General features: G+C 41.5%; 1 protein-coding gene across 3 annotated transcripts; it reads right to left on the reverse strand.

Annotated features, from left to right (window-relative positions):
* Window positions 1-1,016: 1,016 nt before the first annotated feature.
* On the reverse strand, window positions 1,017-14,780 carry LOC118399201 (sialidase-1-like). Of its 3 annotated transcripts, none has more exons than XM_052471914.1 (7): window positions 14,697-14,780; window positions 14,350-14,493; window positions 12,561-12,750; window positions 8,957-9,219; window positions 3,706-3,888; window positions 1,566-1,785; window positions 1,017-1,391 (listed from the first exon to the last, which is right to left on the reverse strand). In XM_052471914.1, the coding sequence occupies exons 2-7, from the start codon at window positions 14,443-14,445 to the stop codon at window positions 1,171-1,173; spliced, it is 1,173 nt and encodes a 390-aa protein (XP_052327874.1). In that variant the 5' UTR covers window positions 14,446-14,493; window positions 14,697-14,780; the 3' UTR covers window positions 1,017-1,170. The 3 variants fall into 3 exon arrangements, with proteins under 3 accessions (XP_052327874.1, XP_052327875.1, XP_052327876.1); XM_052471915.1 differs by lacking the exon at window positions 14,697-14,780 and adding an exon at window positions 14,620-14,638; XM_052471916.1 differs by lacking the exon at window positions 14,697-14,780 and adding an exon at window positions 14,604-14,622.
* Window positions 14,781-14,822: the final 42 nt, after the last annotated feature.

Consider the following 14,822-nt stretch of genomic DNA (forward strand, 5'->3'; position numbering starts at 1 on the left):
GAGTTGAGGTATTTGTGACACAATCACAGTAGATTATTATACTTTCAACTTAGAGCACAAAATGGGTGAATGAAATTACAGATCCCTGGCGGGATCCCTTTTACGTGTCAATTCACTCACATAAAACGGTCTCATCATACAAACATCTCTCACGTCAAAAGTTGGCAAGAACCATCCTTCAAAAAAAGGAAACCGTAGAAATTCCTTGACATTGTGAAAGTGCAACCATTCTATTATGGGCTGGGAGCTGCATTTACTAGGCATTAAAATGTATCTAAAGATGTATTTTTTACTTTTTTTTGCCATATGGAAATAGCAGTTGCAAGTCTTTCCCAATATTTTTATGGCTTGGTGACACAACCCTCTAAATAGTTTCCTTCCACCCATCTCTTTTATCTTGTGATGTATGGGGGGGGGAGACTTCCCCCCTCTCAGCTATAGGAGCCTCAACAGAAAGGAAGCGTAGCTACACCAACATCCCACCAATCATTACAGACTATCATATCTTCAGTAAAGGGCAGGACACCTGTGCTTGGACCATACTAATAATATCTAATAATAATAATAATAACATGTATATTAGGCAACAAATGGAGGAAAACAGACTAAAACAGGGAGGGACTAGCTGAACTTTCCATTTCCTGTTGCAGAATGTTTTTGCTGCATTTTGCTGCGGTGTGCCCTAATGAAACAAACCCTGATATATTTAAAAGCCCACCTTAGGATAAAGTGGCACACAACTGTCATTATTGGTACAATAAAAACAGGAGTAGTTTGTATGTCTCCCTCCACCAATCAAAACAACGTGGTGCTGCAAAGTCCCATGAGTCCTGAGATAATCTTCAACATCCTCTTCCCTTTCCCTCCCCGGCTGGAGGTAGAACCTGCTCCCAACCACAGATCTTGGATAAAAATCCAACCTAACCATAACCACTTAAGAGAAAAAAAATATCTGGGCCTGTATTCAAAAAGTATCTGAGTAAAAATGCAGATCTAGGATCAGGTCCCTGTGTATGTATGTATATATATATATATATAATCTAATTCATTATGATCTAAAAAAGGCTAAACTGATGCTAGTTCAGCACACCAAGACACTTTAAGAACACAGACCTTGGACCAGTGGTTAGAGGCAGACTCTACCTAGTCCCCCACCCCAGCCTTATTCTACTACCATCCACCGTAGAGGTGGATCTTGGCGAAGGAGATGGTCTCATCGTAGTCTTTGTGGCCTTTCTCGTAGATGACAAAGATGAACTTCCTGTCCTCTGCGCTGCCGCTCGTAAGTGAAGTCATGCAGGAGTACCCGCTTGGGCCGGCCCAGATCTGGACAGTGTTCTTCTCCCACGATGTGCCATTGGTCAGAGACCAGCGCAGGGTTAGATTGATCCCTGGCACAAAGAGAGGAGAGAAAGAAAGCGAGAGGGACAGAAAGGTTGAGGGTGAAAATTAAGACAAAAAAAAAAAAACATTTTTTTTATTTTTAACTCAACACTAACCCCCTGTCCAACCCACTCGGTCTACCAGAGGGCCCCAATCCACACCCCTTTCCCCATAGTCCTTACTGTGGGTACTGTCAGCTGGGTTGGTGAAGTACATCACGCCCTCCTTCTGCAGCGCCCCTGCTGCTACCGTTGGGTCTATCAGGATGGGGTCAAACACCAGGTGCTCCACAGGTAGAGTCTCGCCCCCGTCCAGGCTGCGCACCACCATGCGGCAGCGGCAGTGGTAGTTGTTCTGGTTGCGCACGTTGATGACGATGCTACCGTCCTCCATCTCTACAGGCTACAAAGGGGGGAAAGAGGCAGAGAGGAGTTTGAGGAACTTAAGTCAGCCTGATTATTGGCTTTTAACAGAAAGCCTGTTTCTCAAGCACTTCTTATCACAGGATACTAATAGTTGTTAGTCAAATGAATCAATTTAAGTGGTCCTACAAGGATTAGCTACTGTATCTTTCCAATCACTGATACAAAAAAGTAGAGGAACATACATCACTATTGAACAAAAGCGTCGGTCTATAAAACTACTACCAGACTAGTAAAACTAAAGGGTTGCCTAATACAGTGCCTTGCGAAAGTATTCGGCCCCCTTGAACTTTGCGACCTTTTGCCACATTTCAGGCTTCAAACAAAGATATAAAACTGTATTTTTTTGTGAAGAATCAACAAGAAGTGGGACACAATCATGAAGTGGAACGACATTTATTGGATATTTCAAACTTTTTAAAAAAATCAAAAACTGAAAAATTGGGCGTGCAAAATTATTCAGCCCCCTTAAGTTAATACTTTGTAGCGCCACCTTTTGCTGCGATTACAGCTGTAAGTCGCTTGGGGTATGTCTCTATCAGTTTTGCACATCGAGAGACTGAAATGTTTTCCCATTCCTCCTTGCAAAACAGCTCGAGCTCAGTGAGGTTGGATGGAGAGCATTTGTGAACAGCAGTTCAGTTCTTTCCACAGATTCTCGATTGGATTCAGGTCTGGACATTGACTTGGCCATTCTAACACCTGGATATGTTTATTTTTGAACCATTCCATTGTAGATTTTGCTTTATGTTTTGGATCATTGTCTTGTTGGAAGACAAATCTCCGTCCCAGTCTCAGGTCTTTTGCAGACCATCAGGTTCTTCCAGAATGGTCCTGTATTTGGTTCCATCCATCTTCCCATCAATTTTAACCATCTTCCCTGTCCCTGCTGAAGAAAAGCAGGCCCAAACCATGATGCTGCCACCACCATGTTTGACAGTGGGGATGGTGTGTTCAGGGTGATGGGCTGTGTTGCTTTTACGCTTTGCATTGTTGCTAAAAAGTTCAATTTTGGTTTCATCCGACCAGAGCACCTTCTTCCACATGTTTGGTGTGTCTCCCAGGTGGCTCGTGGCAAACTTTAAACAACACTTTTTATGGATATCTTTAAGAAATGGCTTTCTTCTTGCCACTCTTCCATAAAGGTCAGATTTGTGCAATATACGACTGATTGTTGTCCTATGGACAGAGTCTCCCACCTCAGCTGTAGATCTCTGCAGGTCATCCAATCCAGAGTGATCATGGGCCTCTTGGCTGCATCTCTGATCAGTCTTCGCCTTGTATGAGCTGAAAGTTTAGAGGGAAGGCCAGGTCTTGGTAGATTTGCAGTGGTCTGATACTCCTTCCATTTCAATATTATCGCTTGCACAGTGCTCCTTGGGATGTTTAAAGCTTGGGAAATCTTTTTGTATCCAAATCAGGCTTTAAACTTCTTCACAACAGTATCTCGGACCTGCCTGGTGTGTTCCTTGTTCTTCATGATGCTCTCTGCGCTTTTAATGGACCTCTGAGACCATGACAGTGCAGGTGCATTTATACGGAGACTTGATTACACACAGGTGGATTGTATTTATCATCATTAGTCATTTAGGTCAACATTGGATCATTCAGAGATCCTCACTGAATTTCTGGATCCCAATTTTTCAGTTTTTGATTTGTTAAAAAAGTTTGAAATATCCAATAAATGTCGTTCCACTTCATGATTGTGTCCCACTTGTTGTTGATTCTTCACAAAAAAATACAGTTTAATATCCTTATGTTTGAAGCCTGAAATGTGGCAAAAGGTCGCAAAGTTCAAGGGGGCCGAATACTTTCGCAAGGCACTGTAACTATATGGGTATTGTACTGTGTGGCATTGTTTCCAGTCCTTCCTACCTATTCCCTCCCTGGTTAGCTTTACCTGGCACTCGTCTGGGTTGAAGTCCAGGGCTTGTTTGGGCTGGTTGTAGGGGATGCTCTTCAGTGCGGCGCCATTCTTCCAGTTTCGCCCGTGATCGTCACTCAGAATGCAGAAGACCCCGTCACCCTCCAGGGTGCCATGTCCACACACCACCAGACGCCCCTTGGCAGGAGGGTAGTGCTTCTGCAAGAGAGGAAATGGAAAGACAGTCAAAAATACTGTACTCTATCAAAGCACAACAGTTCAATCGAAACAACTGACCTCGGTGCATTGACCCTAAGATTTATTACACACAATATAAGGGTTAGGGACGATAGAAATTGGGCTCATAAAGGAAAGAACATCCAGAATGACTAGCGTGTCCAAATACACAGGCAGGTTAACAACTAAGAACTGCAGAGGTATTGAAAAAGAGAGCAGCTCATCATGGGAGACATGACTCAAACTCACTGACAACACAAAAGCAGGCTACGTCAGCAATGGTATCACGAGGAAGGAAATATAAGGAGCTCTCCTCATATAAGGGTAGAGATGACAAACAAATAAAGCAGGGGGAATTATATGAAATGCAGGGGTGAAAGTAAGACTGAACTGTCTGGTACTGAGTACCAGCATAATAAAGTGGGGGTACGCCATACCGGTAAAACATGAGCCTATCACAATAGTTAAAACAGATTAAGAAAACTGTAGGTTATTTCACCATTTATCATTACAGCATTTCAGTCCCATGACAAATATTCAAAGAGACTTAAACTTGTGGAATACAAGTTTTTTTTCTGTTTTAAGTTAATATCACATGCAGTGAAATGCCTTACTTGCAAGCTCTAACCACAACAATCCAGTAATCAATAACAATAATAATAAAAACAACAAAGTAGAATAAAATAAACCCAATAAATAAAAATAAGAATATGATAAAGGCTAATTGATAATTAGAAAACCCTTTTGTAATCATGTTAGCACAGCTGAAAACAGTTGTGCTGATTAAAATAATAAAACTAGCCTTCTTTAGCCTGTTCAGGATACCACGGTTTACTGCCCCTTCTGGAGGATTTGGGCACCCATATAAAACATGATACATTTGTCAAAAGTTGCTAATATATGCAAATAAAAAATATTATCGAATAGAAAACTCTAAAGCTTTTAAAACCGTTTAAATTATGTCTCTATGTATAGCAGAACTCTCAAAATCTGCATTTTCCCAAAATATCTCTTCTCATCTGAAAAGTTGGGTCACCTTTGACCTCATCGCAAACACCCTTCCCAAACAGTCACAGCACCCGGAACAGTCTCCATGTGTTCAGCGTGATCTCAGCTTTCAATGGGACTTCTCATTGTGAGAATCGCCCGCTCGCGAGAGTTTGAGCACGCGGTAAGCTCTCAGTCACTCAAAAAAAACCTGTGCGCAAAGTCCTCTCTCTTTTCCAAGATCGATTGAACAGTGCTTGTGTTTCTGTTTGTTCTCAAAATTGCTGTACACCTTTATAACATGTTAAAGCTTGATTATGAAGTTAGTTTGACAAGTTTACTCGACATATTATATATACTTTCGAAGTTTTGGTGCTGCACCACTTCAATTTTGACTACATTTTTACCAAAATCAGGCTATTTTGAGAACCGAAAGACGCAGACTTGAAAACTGAACGCTAATTTGGTGAGTATAATCCCTTACAGGTCGTTTGATGGAAGAATAACAAAGGTAAGGGAATATTTAATGTATTAATTTTGGGTTTCTGTCGACTCCAAGATAGAGGAGTCATTATGCTACTGTGGGAGCGCCGACTCCATATTATAGTCTAGTGAACGCAAAATGTAACGTTAAAATTAAATGTAACAATGCAATTGCATTTAGAAGAAGTGTATCTTGCTATACATATGTAAAACATGCATATTTAGTCAAAGTTTATGATGTGTATTCCTTGTTAGCTGAATCTGCCGGGGCTATCGTCATTTCTCAGGACATTTGGGTAGCATTTTTGAACGATGCATCATTGTAAACAGAGATTTATGGATATATATAGCATATTATTGAAAAAAATGAATGTACTGTGTAACATGTTATATTACTGTCATCTGATGAAGATTTCAAAAGGTTAGTGAAATGATTTTTCTTTTAATCCTGCGTTTGTTGATTGCATATTTTTTCCTACTTGGCTATGCTAATGAGCTATGTCTGCGGTGGTGGTTTGACATAAATATGTGCTATGTTTTCGCCGTAAAACATTTTAGAAATCTGACTTGCTGGCTAGATAAACAACTTGTTTATCTTTCATTTGAGCTATTTTACTTGTTAATGTGTGGAGGTTAAATATTTTTAGGAATATTTTTGCGCATTGTGCGTTATGGTAATGAGCTTGAGCTGTAGTCACGCTACCAGCAGAGGAATAAAACTCCCGAGCTGGTTAAACTAGTTGACTATCTGGAGCATCAGCATTTGTAGCTTCGATTACAGGCTCAAAATGTCCAGAAACAAATAACTTTCTTCTGAAACTCGTCAAGTCGATTCTTGTTCTGAGAAATGAACGCTATTCCATGCGCGAAATTGTGAAGAAACTGAAGATCTCGTATCACGCTGTGTACTACTCCCTCCACAGAACAGAGCAAACTGACTAACCAGAATAGAAAGTGTGGGAGGCCCCAATGTACAACTGAGCAAGAGTGTCTAGTTAGAGAAACATACGCCTCAAGTCCTCAACAGGCAGCGTCATTAAATGGTACCCGCAAAACACCAGTCTCAACGTCAACAGTGAAGAGGAGACTCCAGGATTCTAGCCTTCTAGGCAGAGCCCCTCTTTCCAGTGTCTGTTCTTTTGCCCATCTTAATATTTTTAATGGCCAGTCTGAGATATGGCTTTTTTCTTTGCAACTCTGCCTAGAAGGCCAGCATCCCAGATTTGCCTCATTGTTGACGTTGAGACTGGTGTTTTGCGGGTACTATTTAATGAAGCTGTCAGTTGAAGACTTGTGAGGCATCTGTTTCTCAAACTAGACGCTAATGTACTGGTACTCTTGCTCAGTTGTGCACCGGGGCCTCCCACTATTCTGGTTAGAGCCAGTTTGCGCTGTTCTTTGAAGGGAGTAGTACACAGCATTGTACAAGATCTTCAGTTTCTTGGCAATTTCTCACATGGAATAGCCTTAATTTCTCAGAACAAGAATAACAATAAATAAAATCAATTTAATTGAGCCTGTAAATCGGACCAACAAATGCTGATGTAACGGATGTGAAACTGCTTGCTAGTTAGCGGTGGTGTGCACTAAATAGCGTTTCAATCGGTGATGTGTGGGGGAATAATCAGAATTAGTTGGGTAACATAGATAAGATGTTTTATTTTCATTATATGCTAGCGAGTAACTTCTCATCAGAATGTCTATTTTTGGATAATACTGTTGGCCGGTTGCAGTCATCTATTCTCTGTCAAGGTTTCAGTTACTTGGGCCGCAGAGAGGTCAAGATTGTCTTCATATGTAAACATATCTTTTAAACCAATTATTTCTTGGCTCCACAATGTCCGTGTGCCAGTCACTGTGTCTCTGATCTTGTCCAGGAGGGGTGTATTTGATATAGGTTTTGTTTTATGGTCCTGAGAGCGAGATAAGAACATAGTTTAGGAGACAAAGCTGAACGATAATTTATAGACAATGCTGTCTGGCTATGTGTGTCTTTGCTATAAAGGATCTCAGTTGCAATGTGTAAGCACTCAGAGAATTCATTTACAGACACTGAATTGATCTGAGAGTCACAGGGTTGTGATGGAGCTCATATAATTAAAGATGGACTTTATGATAACTCTGGCTTGTGTGTGGTTTGCTCTCATGATTTGGTAAATACAGGAAATTTCCACTACAGACGTCACTTGCTCTGAGACCTTGAAGTAGTGGTTCCCATTGCTCTGCAAGGGCCACGGCTTTTGTGGAGCGATGGGTAACGATGCTTCGTGGGTGACTTGTTGTGTGCAGAGGGTCCCTGGTTCGCACCCGGGTATGGGCGAGGGGACGGTCTAACGTTATACTGTTACACTGATGAGCCAGATACTCAACTAGTCTAAAGTAAGACTGTTTTATTGGATCTTTAAATCAGTACAACAGATTTCCACTGTGCCAACATGATCGCAAAAGGGTTTTCTAATGATCAATTAACCATTTAAAATTATAACGATTAGCTAACAATGTGCCATTGGAACACAGGAGTGATGAGTGCTGATAATGGGCCTCTGTACACATAAGTAGATAATCCAGCTACAATAGTCATTTACGACATTAACAATATCTACACTGTATTTCTGATCAATTTGATGTTCTTTTAAAATGGACAAATGTGCTTTCCTTTCAAAAACAAGGACAAATCTAATTGAACCTCAAACTTTTGAACGGTAGTGTACGTGTGTTGGAGTATCAATGTGCGCAATGTGTAGGGGACCCTGTGAGTGTGCATAGAGACAGTGTAAAGATAAGAATAAAATACAAAGGTCAATTCAGAGACTCTGTTTAGCCATTTTGTTATTTCTTTAGTTAGCTATTCAGCAGTCTTATGGCATGGGGATAGGAGCTGTTCTGGAGGCTGTTGGTGTAACACTTGATGTACCGGTACCTCTTGCCATGCGGAAGCAGAGAGAACAGCTTGGGTGGTTCGAGTCTTTAAAGATTTAACCAATACGCTCCAAAATGCAACATTTCTGGAAGGCAGAGATTAGTGGCCGAGATCGAGACTTATGCAGGCCTAATGAATGACATACCACTTGGACTTCTATAAGTGATGTCTCTTTGCATTTATCAAAATGGCACTGTATGGATGCCAGAACTATTCCAATTGTTATCGGAGTAGCCTAATGGTTGGAATAGTATCTGAAGTCTGGAAACCGTCTGTAAGCCTAATATAAAATGTTAGATCCTGCACAATTCAGTGTTCCTCGCAGTAAAATGATAGTCCAAAATATAATAAAAATTGGGTCTAGGGAACAGGAGTGGAAAAATATTATACATGTTTTCAGCATCTTGAGAGAATGGGATTTGCGCGCTTAAGGACATGACCATTTTGAGGCTTAAAAATATTTTTGTTATATTATACAACACATTTTCCAAAAAGTAGTAGCATTTGAAAAAAAAAATAATTTAAAAAGCACATGCACACACAGGAGGTCCCCGTACTGGGATGAAATTTAAATCTACTTTCACCCAATTAGATACATTGAGAGAGAGCTATAAGGGGAGATGAAGAGAAGTATCAAAGCCATGGACGGTGGTGACCCACCTGAATGCCAAAGCCAGGCCCGGGGGCGAAGTTCTTAACCCCTAGCTGGATCGAGAGGTTCCTTGGTGGGCTCCAGCTGAGACCGTCATCCATGCTCTCCACCAACATAATACTGGCAGGGTCACACTGGTACTGGTGGAAGCACATCGAGTAGATCAGCAGCACAGAGCCAGTCTCCTCATCCACCACCACAGAACCCAGGTTCAGCCCGTCAACCAAGTAGCCATCATCCAATATGAAGGAGGTGGGAGACCACGTGGCACCTAGTGTGGAGGGGAAGTATAGAAGGAGAGCGGAGGAGGAAAGTATTCGTCGTAAGTAAAGTGCTGTAAAATACAGTGCATTCGGAAAGTATTCAGACCACTCCCCTTTTCCACATTTTGTAACGTTACAGGCTTATTCTAAAATGAATTAAATAGTTTGTTTCCATCATCAAGCCTAGAGTCTTCTTGGGTATGACACAACAAGCTTGACACACACACCTGTATTTGGAGAGTTTCTCCCATTCTTCTCTGCAGATCCTCTCAAGCTCTGTCAGGTTGGATGGGGAGCGTCACTGCACATCTATTTTCAGGTCTCTCCAGAGATGTTCGATCGGATTCAAGTCCGGGCTCTGGCTGGGCCACTCAAGAATATTCAGAGTCTTGTCCCGAAGCCACTCCTGTGTTGTCTTGGCTGTGTGCGCTTAGGGTCATTGTCATGTTGGAAGATGAACCTTCACCCCAGTCTGAGGTCCTGAGCGCTCTGCAGCAGGTTTTCATCAAGGATCTCCCTGTACTTTGCTCCATTCATCTTTCCCTCGATCCTGACTGGTCTCAATCCCTGCCGCTGAAAAATATCCCCACGGCATGATGCTTCATCGTAGGGATGGTGCCAGGTTTCCTCCAGACGTGTCGCTTGGTCAAAGAGTTCAATCTTGGTTTCATCAGACAAGAGAATCTTGTTTCTCGTGGTCTGAGAGTCCTTTGGCAATCTCCAAGAGGGCTGTCATGTGCCTTTTACTGAGGAGTGGCTATCGTCTGGCAACTCTACCGTAAAGGCCTGATTGGTGGATAGCTGCAGAGAAGGTTGTCCTTCTGGATGGTTCTCCCATCTCCACAGAGGAACTCGGGAGCTCTGTCAGAGTAACCATCAGCTTCTTGGTCGCCTCCTAGACCAAGGCCCTTCTCCCCCAATTGCCAGCTCTAAGAGTCTTGGTGGCTCCAAACTTATTCCATTTAAAAATGGAAGGCACTGTGTTCTTGGGGAACTTCAATGCTGCAGACAGATCTGGTAAAGGGTACCAAAACATGTGCCTCGACAATCCTGTCTCGGAGCTATTCCTTAGACCTCATGGCTTGGTTTTTGCTCTGACATGCACTGCCAACTGTGGCACCTTATATAGACAGGTGTGTGCCTTTCCAAATCATGTCCAATCAATTGAATTACCCAAGTTGTAAAAACATCAAAGATGATCAATAAAAACAAGACGCACCGGAGCTCAATTTCAAGTCTCATAGCAAAGGGTCTGAATACTTATGTAAATAAGGTATCATTTGCAAAAAGTTCTAAAAACACGTTTTCCCTTTGATTAAACAATTTTATAATAAGGCTGTAACAAAATGTGGGAAAGGGGTCTGAATACTTCCCGAATGCACTGGAGTGAAGATGGGCCAAAACAAAGCAAAGTAGATTCAAATACGAGTATGAAGTTAGTCCTGTCCATCTGTAACAGGAATATTTAAGATGACTAAAGTTCATATTTAAAATTGAGTGAACAAAGTTTAGCATATTTTTAGTATCTAATAAACCATTTCCAGGGTCCCATTGGATTATTCTCATATCTGTTGGTAGTAATTGATATCAGACTGGTGGTACAAGGACACTGATTATTCACTGTTGTATTGATGACATTCTTTGAATATTGCGTGATTCTGTATCAGCTGGCAAAGGGACTGCATTTTGTTTGAACTTCCTACAAGCCTCTCAGACGGGTGTTAAAGCCCCAGTGCAGTTAAAATAAATTAAAAAATGAATTTGTTTAATATATTTAAACAATAGGAACAGTAGGAATAATACTGTGATATTACAAAAATGATCAAGCCCTTTTCACGTAAGAGCTGTTTAAACAAAATATTTTATTCTTATCTTCACACTGTCTCTATGCACACTCACTGGGTCCCCAACACATTGCGCACATTGATACTCCAACACACGTACACTACCGTTCAAAAGTTTGGGGACACTTAAATGTCCTTGTTTTTGAAAGGAAAGCACATGTCCATTTTAAAAGAACATCAAATTGATCAGAAAGACAGTGTAGATATTGTTAATGTTGTAAATGACTACTGTAGCTGGATTATCTACATATGTGTACAGAAGCCCATTATCAGCACTCATCACTCCTGTGTTCCAATGGCACATTGTAATACACCCCCCCCCCCTGTAATTTCAGCCTTTTTTGGTAGGATTGAATTTGAGCCTGCCTGGTGATGTCACCAGGAGTTCCCACATTTGCTGAGCAGTTGTTGGCTGCTTTTCCTTTACTCTGTGGTCCAACTCATACCAAACCATCTCAACTGAGTTGAAGTCAGGTGATTGTGGAGGCCAGGTCATCTGATGCAGTACTCCATCACTCTCCTTCTTGGTCTGACAAGGTAAAAATCTGTCATTCTGCTCCTGAACAAGGCAGCTAACCCACTGTTCCTAGGCCATCATTGTAAATAAGAATTTGTTCTTAACCGACTTGCCTAGTTAAATAAAAGGTTAAAATGAATAAATAATAGAAACACGAGCAATGGACATTTGCCTGGTGGAAATCTGTCCTTTGGTCTGATGAGTGCAAATCTGAGATTTTTAGTTCCAACCAACATGTCTGAGACACAGAGTAGGTGAACAGATGACCTCTGCATGTGTTGGTTCCCACCGTGAAGCATGGAGGAGGTGTGATGGTGCTTGGCTGGTGACACTGTCAGTGATTTATTTTGAATCCAAGGCAAAGTTAACAAGCAGAATTCTGCAGCGACACGTCATCCCATCTGGTTTGCGCTTATTGGGACTATCATTTGTTTTTCAACAGGACAATGACCCAACACACCTTCAGGCTGTGTAAGGGCTATTTGACCAAGAAGGAGAGGGATGGAGTGCTGCAGCAGATGACCTGGCCTCCACAATCACCTGATGTCAACCCAGTTGAGATGGTTTGGGATGAGTTGGACTGCAGAGTGAAGGAAAAGCAACCAACAAGTGCTCAGGATGTGTGGGAACTCCTTTGTGAAAACCTGAGTATTGTTTTTTTGTCTGGGTTTTGTGAATAATCACTTATTACACCAGGGATGAACAACAGACTGCATGATCAATTCCTTACTTACTGTTGAGAGTTAGAATACACAAGGTACAAGTTCAAAATGCAGTTGTGCATCAGCAGTTTCTCTTGTCATGTCAGTCACTCAATTAACCCATGTCAGCTCAAATGTTTTAGATAGTTAAATTAGTCTAGAGGCCAGCTATCTAATCATGGCCGAATTACCGACCAAGGGGGACCCCCATTGATCATCAGATATCATATTGAAAACTGCAAACATTTGTCCATCCGTCTGTCTGCTCGCCCTGATGGCCTGCCTACCTCTGTCTGTGGAGCGTCGCATGGCAAGGAACTTGGCCCCCACATCATTGGCAGAGTTCTTCCGGGCCTCAGCGAAGGCCAGCAGACTGCCCTTGGGGGTAAAGGAGAGCAGTGGGATCCGGTAGGTGCCCACCTCCCCTGCCCCGCCACTCACCCACAGCAACTGCTCATCATAAACCAGGGGTTCAATCTGGGAGAAAGAAAGAGAGAATCTCAATTTGGCTCATTGCTTGGCATAAGCAGCCACTTGCCAGGTTAGGCCAGGTAAAACTGAGTGTGCAGAAAGCAAACCTCCAAGTTCCATCTTGGAAGAAGCTTGGATTTTAGCCAACAAGAATGGCTGAAAGTGACAATTGTAAAAAGAAAGCATTTGACAGTAACAACATTTACACGCACACAGTATTCTGGATTGTAGCTCATATCCTACCTAAGGTCTAATTAGGGAGACGCTGTTTACATGCACCTTTGATATCCCGTTTACAAATATCCCTGTATTCATGAATAAACAGAATATTCCCAATTTAAGTTAATATGAGTTAAATGTAATAGTAACTGAAATATGGACACTGTCTGTAGGTCTATAACTTCACACATGTAGTTTTGTATAATATTAACAGAATGATGCATTTTTGCAGTTAAATTATATAACAAGTGTTAATTGTCTCAGGAATAGAAGTGGAGAAATATAACTTCCTTTCAGCATCTCTTGAGAAAATGAGTTATGCAAGCAGACAGTTATTCAACCACATAAAATATGCACCCAAGAAGAACTGAGGTATTATCAGAAATGCTTTTCATCGTTTTCTCAGCTTTTCAATTGGGGCGGCAGGTAGTCTAGGGCCAGTAACCTAAAGATTGCTATTTCGAATCCCCAAGATGACAAGGTAAAAACTGTCGTTCTGCCCCTGAACAAGGCAGTTACCCCACTGATCCCAGGTAGGCCATCATTGTAAATAAGAATGTGTTCTTAACAGACTTACCTAGTTACATTTTTTTTAAATTGATGACATTTGGGCATTTTGCACAGGACCAATGTTGACTATTTTACAGTTATCACGTTCTCTCTGGTCCCTAAACGAATCAGACAACTAGATAATTAATGCTTTCATTCTATCATTAAGACATTCTGGTGAGCACTAGCTTATTTATTCTTCTATGGCAACAGGTTAAGACAAAAGAGAATTTGCAACTATAGTTGATATACAAAATGGCCTACACAATGTCAGAAATGAATTATAAGCAGAAACTTGTCTAAATGAGTTAAAGTAGCCAGGCTATACGGTCCAGTAGCCTACGGAGTATCAGCCAAATCAATTATGGAATTATGGTGGATCGAACTAGCCATGTTTTTAAAGTGATTTTTGACAATCTTATGAAAACATAATCACACAACACTCATGATAACACGTGTTATTCTTGTTCACATATGCCACCAATTCAGCCAGTGAACGTATGTGCGATTATATTATACTCTGAAGACATAGGACGGATGACTACATTTTGAAGTGCAGGAGGTTCAGATCTGTTTTGGTCGCTTAACTTTGCAACGGCCTGTGAGTGCAAACTTACAGCAAGTCTATTGAACTGTTAGTCAAAGAGATAACAGCTATTGGGCCATTACTTTATTGTACCCAAAATCATTATACTGCTATGCTTTCTTGCAGTGAACAATCTACAACATATGTACATCTCGCAAAGCTGTGCAGATTTATGCAGACTGTAAAATACATTCATAGATAATTAAATCAGGAAGACAACCGATGAATGAAAACCCGGTCAAATTTCTTACCTTGACAAAAGAGGTGCATAGACACCGAGAGAGCACAACCGAGAAAAGCACTGCGAGTCGGCTTTGTAGCCCCATCAAACCAGCCGTTGCAACCATGCTGGCAACTCTGTTCCGTATTCTCTCGGCTCAAAGAAAGTTGTGATACTGTGGAATCAAGGAAAAACAATTGCTACACTGTAGAACCACAGCGTTTCTAAAACCAGAGACGAGAATCCCGTGAACCTAGATTAGAACCGTCTTAAGTAAAGTCGAACATTTTATTGCTCCAACCTCGTGAAAGGTACGAACGGACACATTTTCGTCAAAAAGTAACTTATAACTTCCTTAGTAGCAACAGCCACACTCACCTTCTCCTCAACGAAATCCTAAACACCGCGGTCATATGACTGAGATGGGCGGTCACATGATGAACCCGTCATACACTGAAAATAAATCAATAAAACTAGGAAGGGAAATGTTGCCACCGCCACAAA

This window comes from Oncorhynchus keta, chromosome 20 (genome assembly GCF_023373465.1).
Source record: "Oncorhynchus keta strain PuntledgeMale-10-30-2019 chromosome 20, Oket_V2, whole genome shotgun sequence".
Lineage (NCBI taxonomy): Eukaryota > Metazoa > Chordata > Actinopteri > Salmoniformes > Salmonidae > Oncorhynchus > Oncorhynchus keta.

Coding starts and splice junctions, on each gene's coding strand:
- LOC118399201 (XM_052471914.1), bottom strand. CDS start 14,445: ATGGTTGCAACGGCTGGTTTGATGGGGCTACAAAGCCGACTCGCAGTG. Junction 12,751..14,349: donor TATGCACCTCTTTTGTCAAG/GTAAGAAATTTG, acceptor TCTTTCTCCCAG/ATTGAACCCCTGGTTTATGA. Junction 1,392..1,565: donor CCCAGCTGACAGTACCCACA/GTAAGGACTATG, acceptor TCTTTGTGCCAG/GGATCAATCTAACCCTGCGC.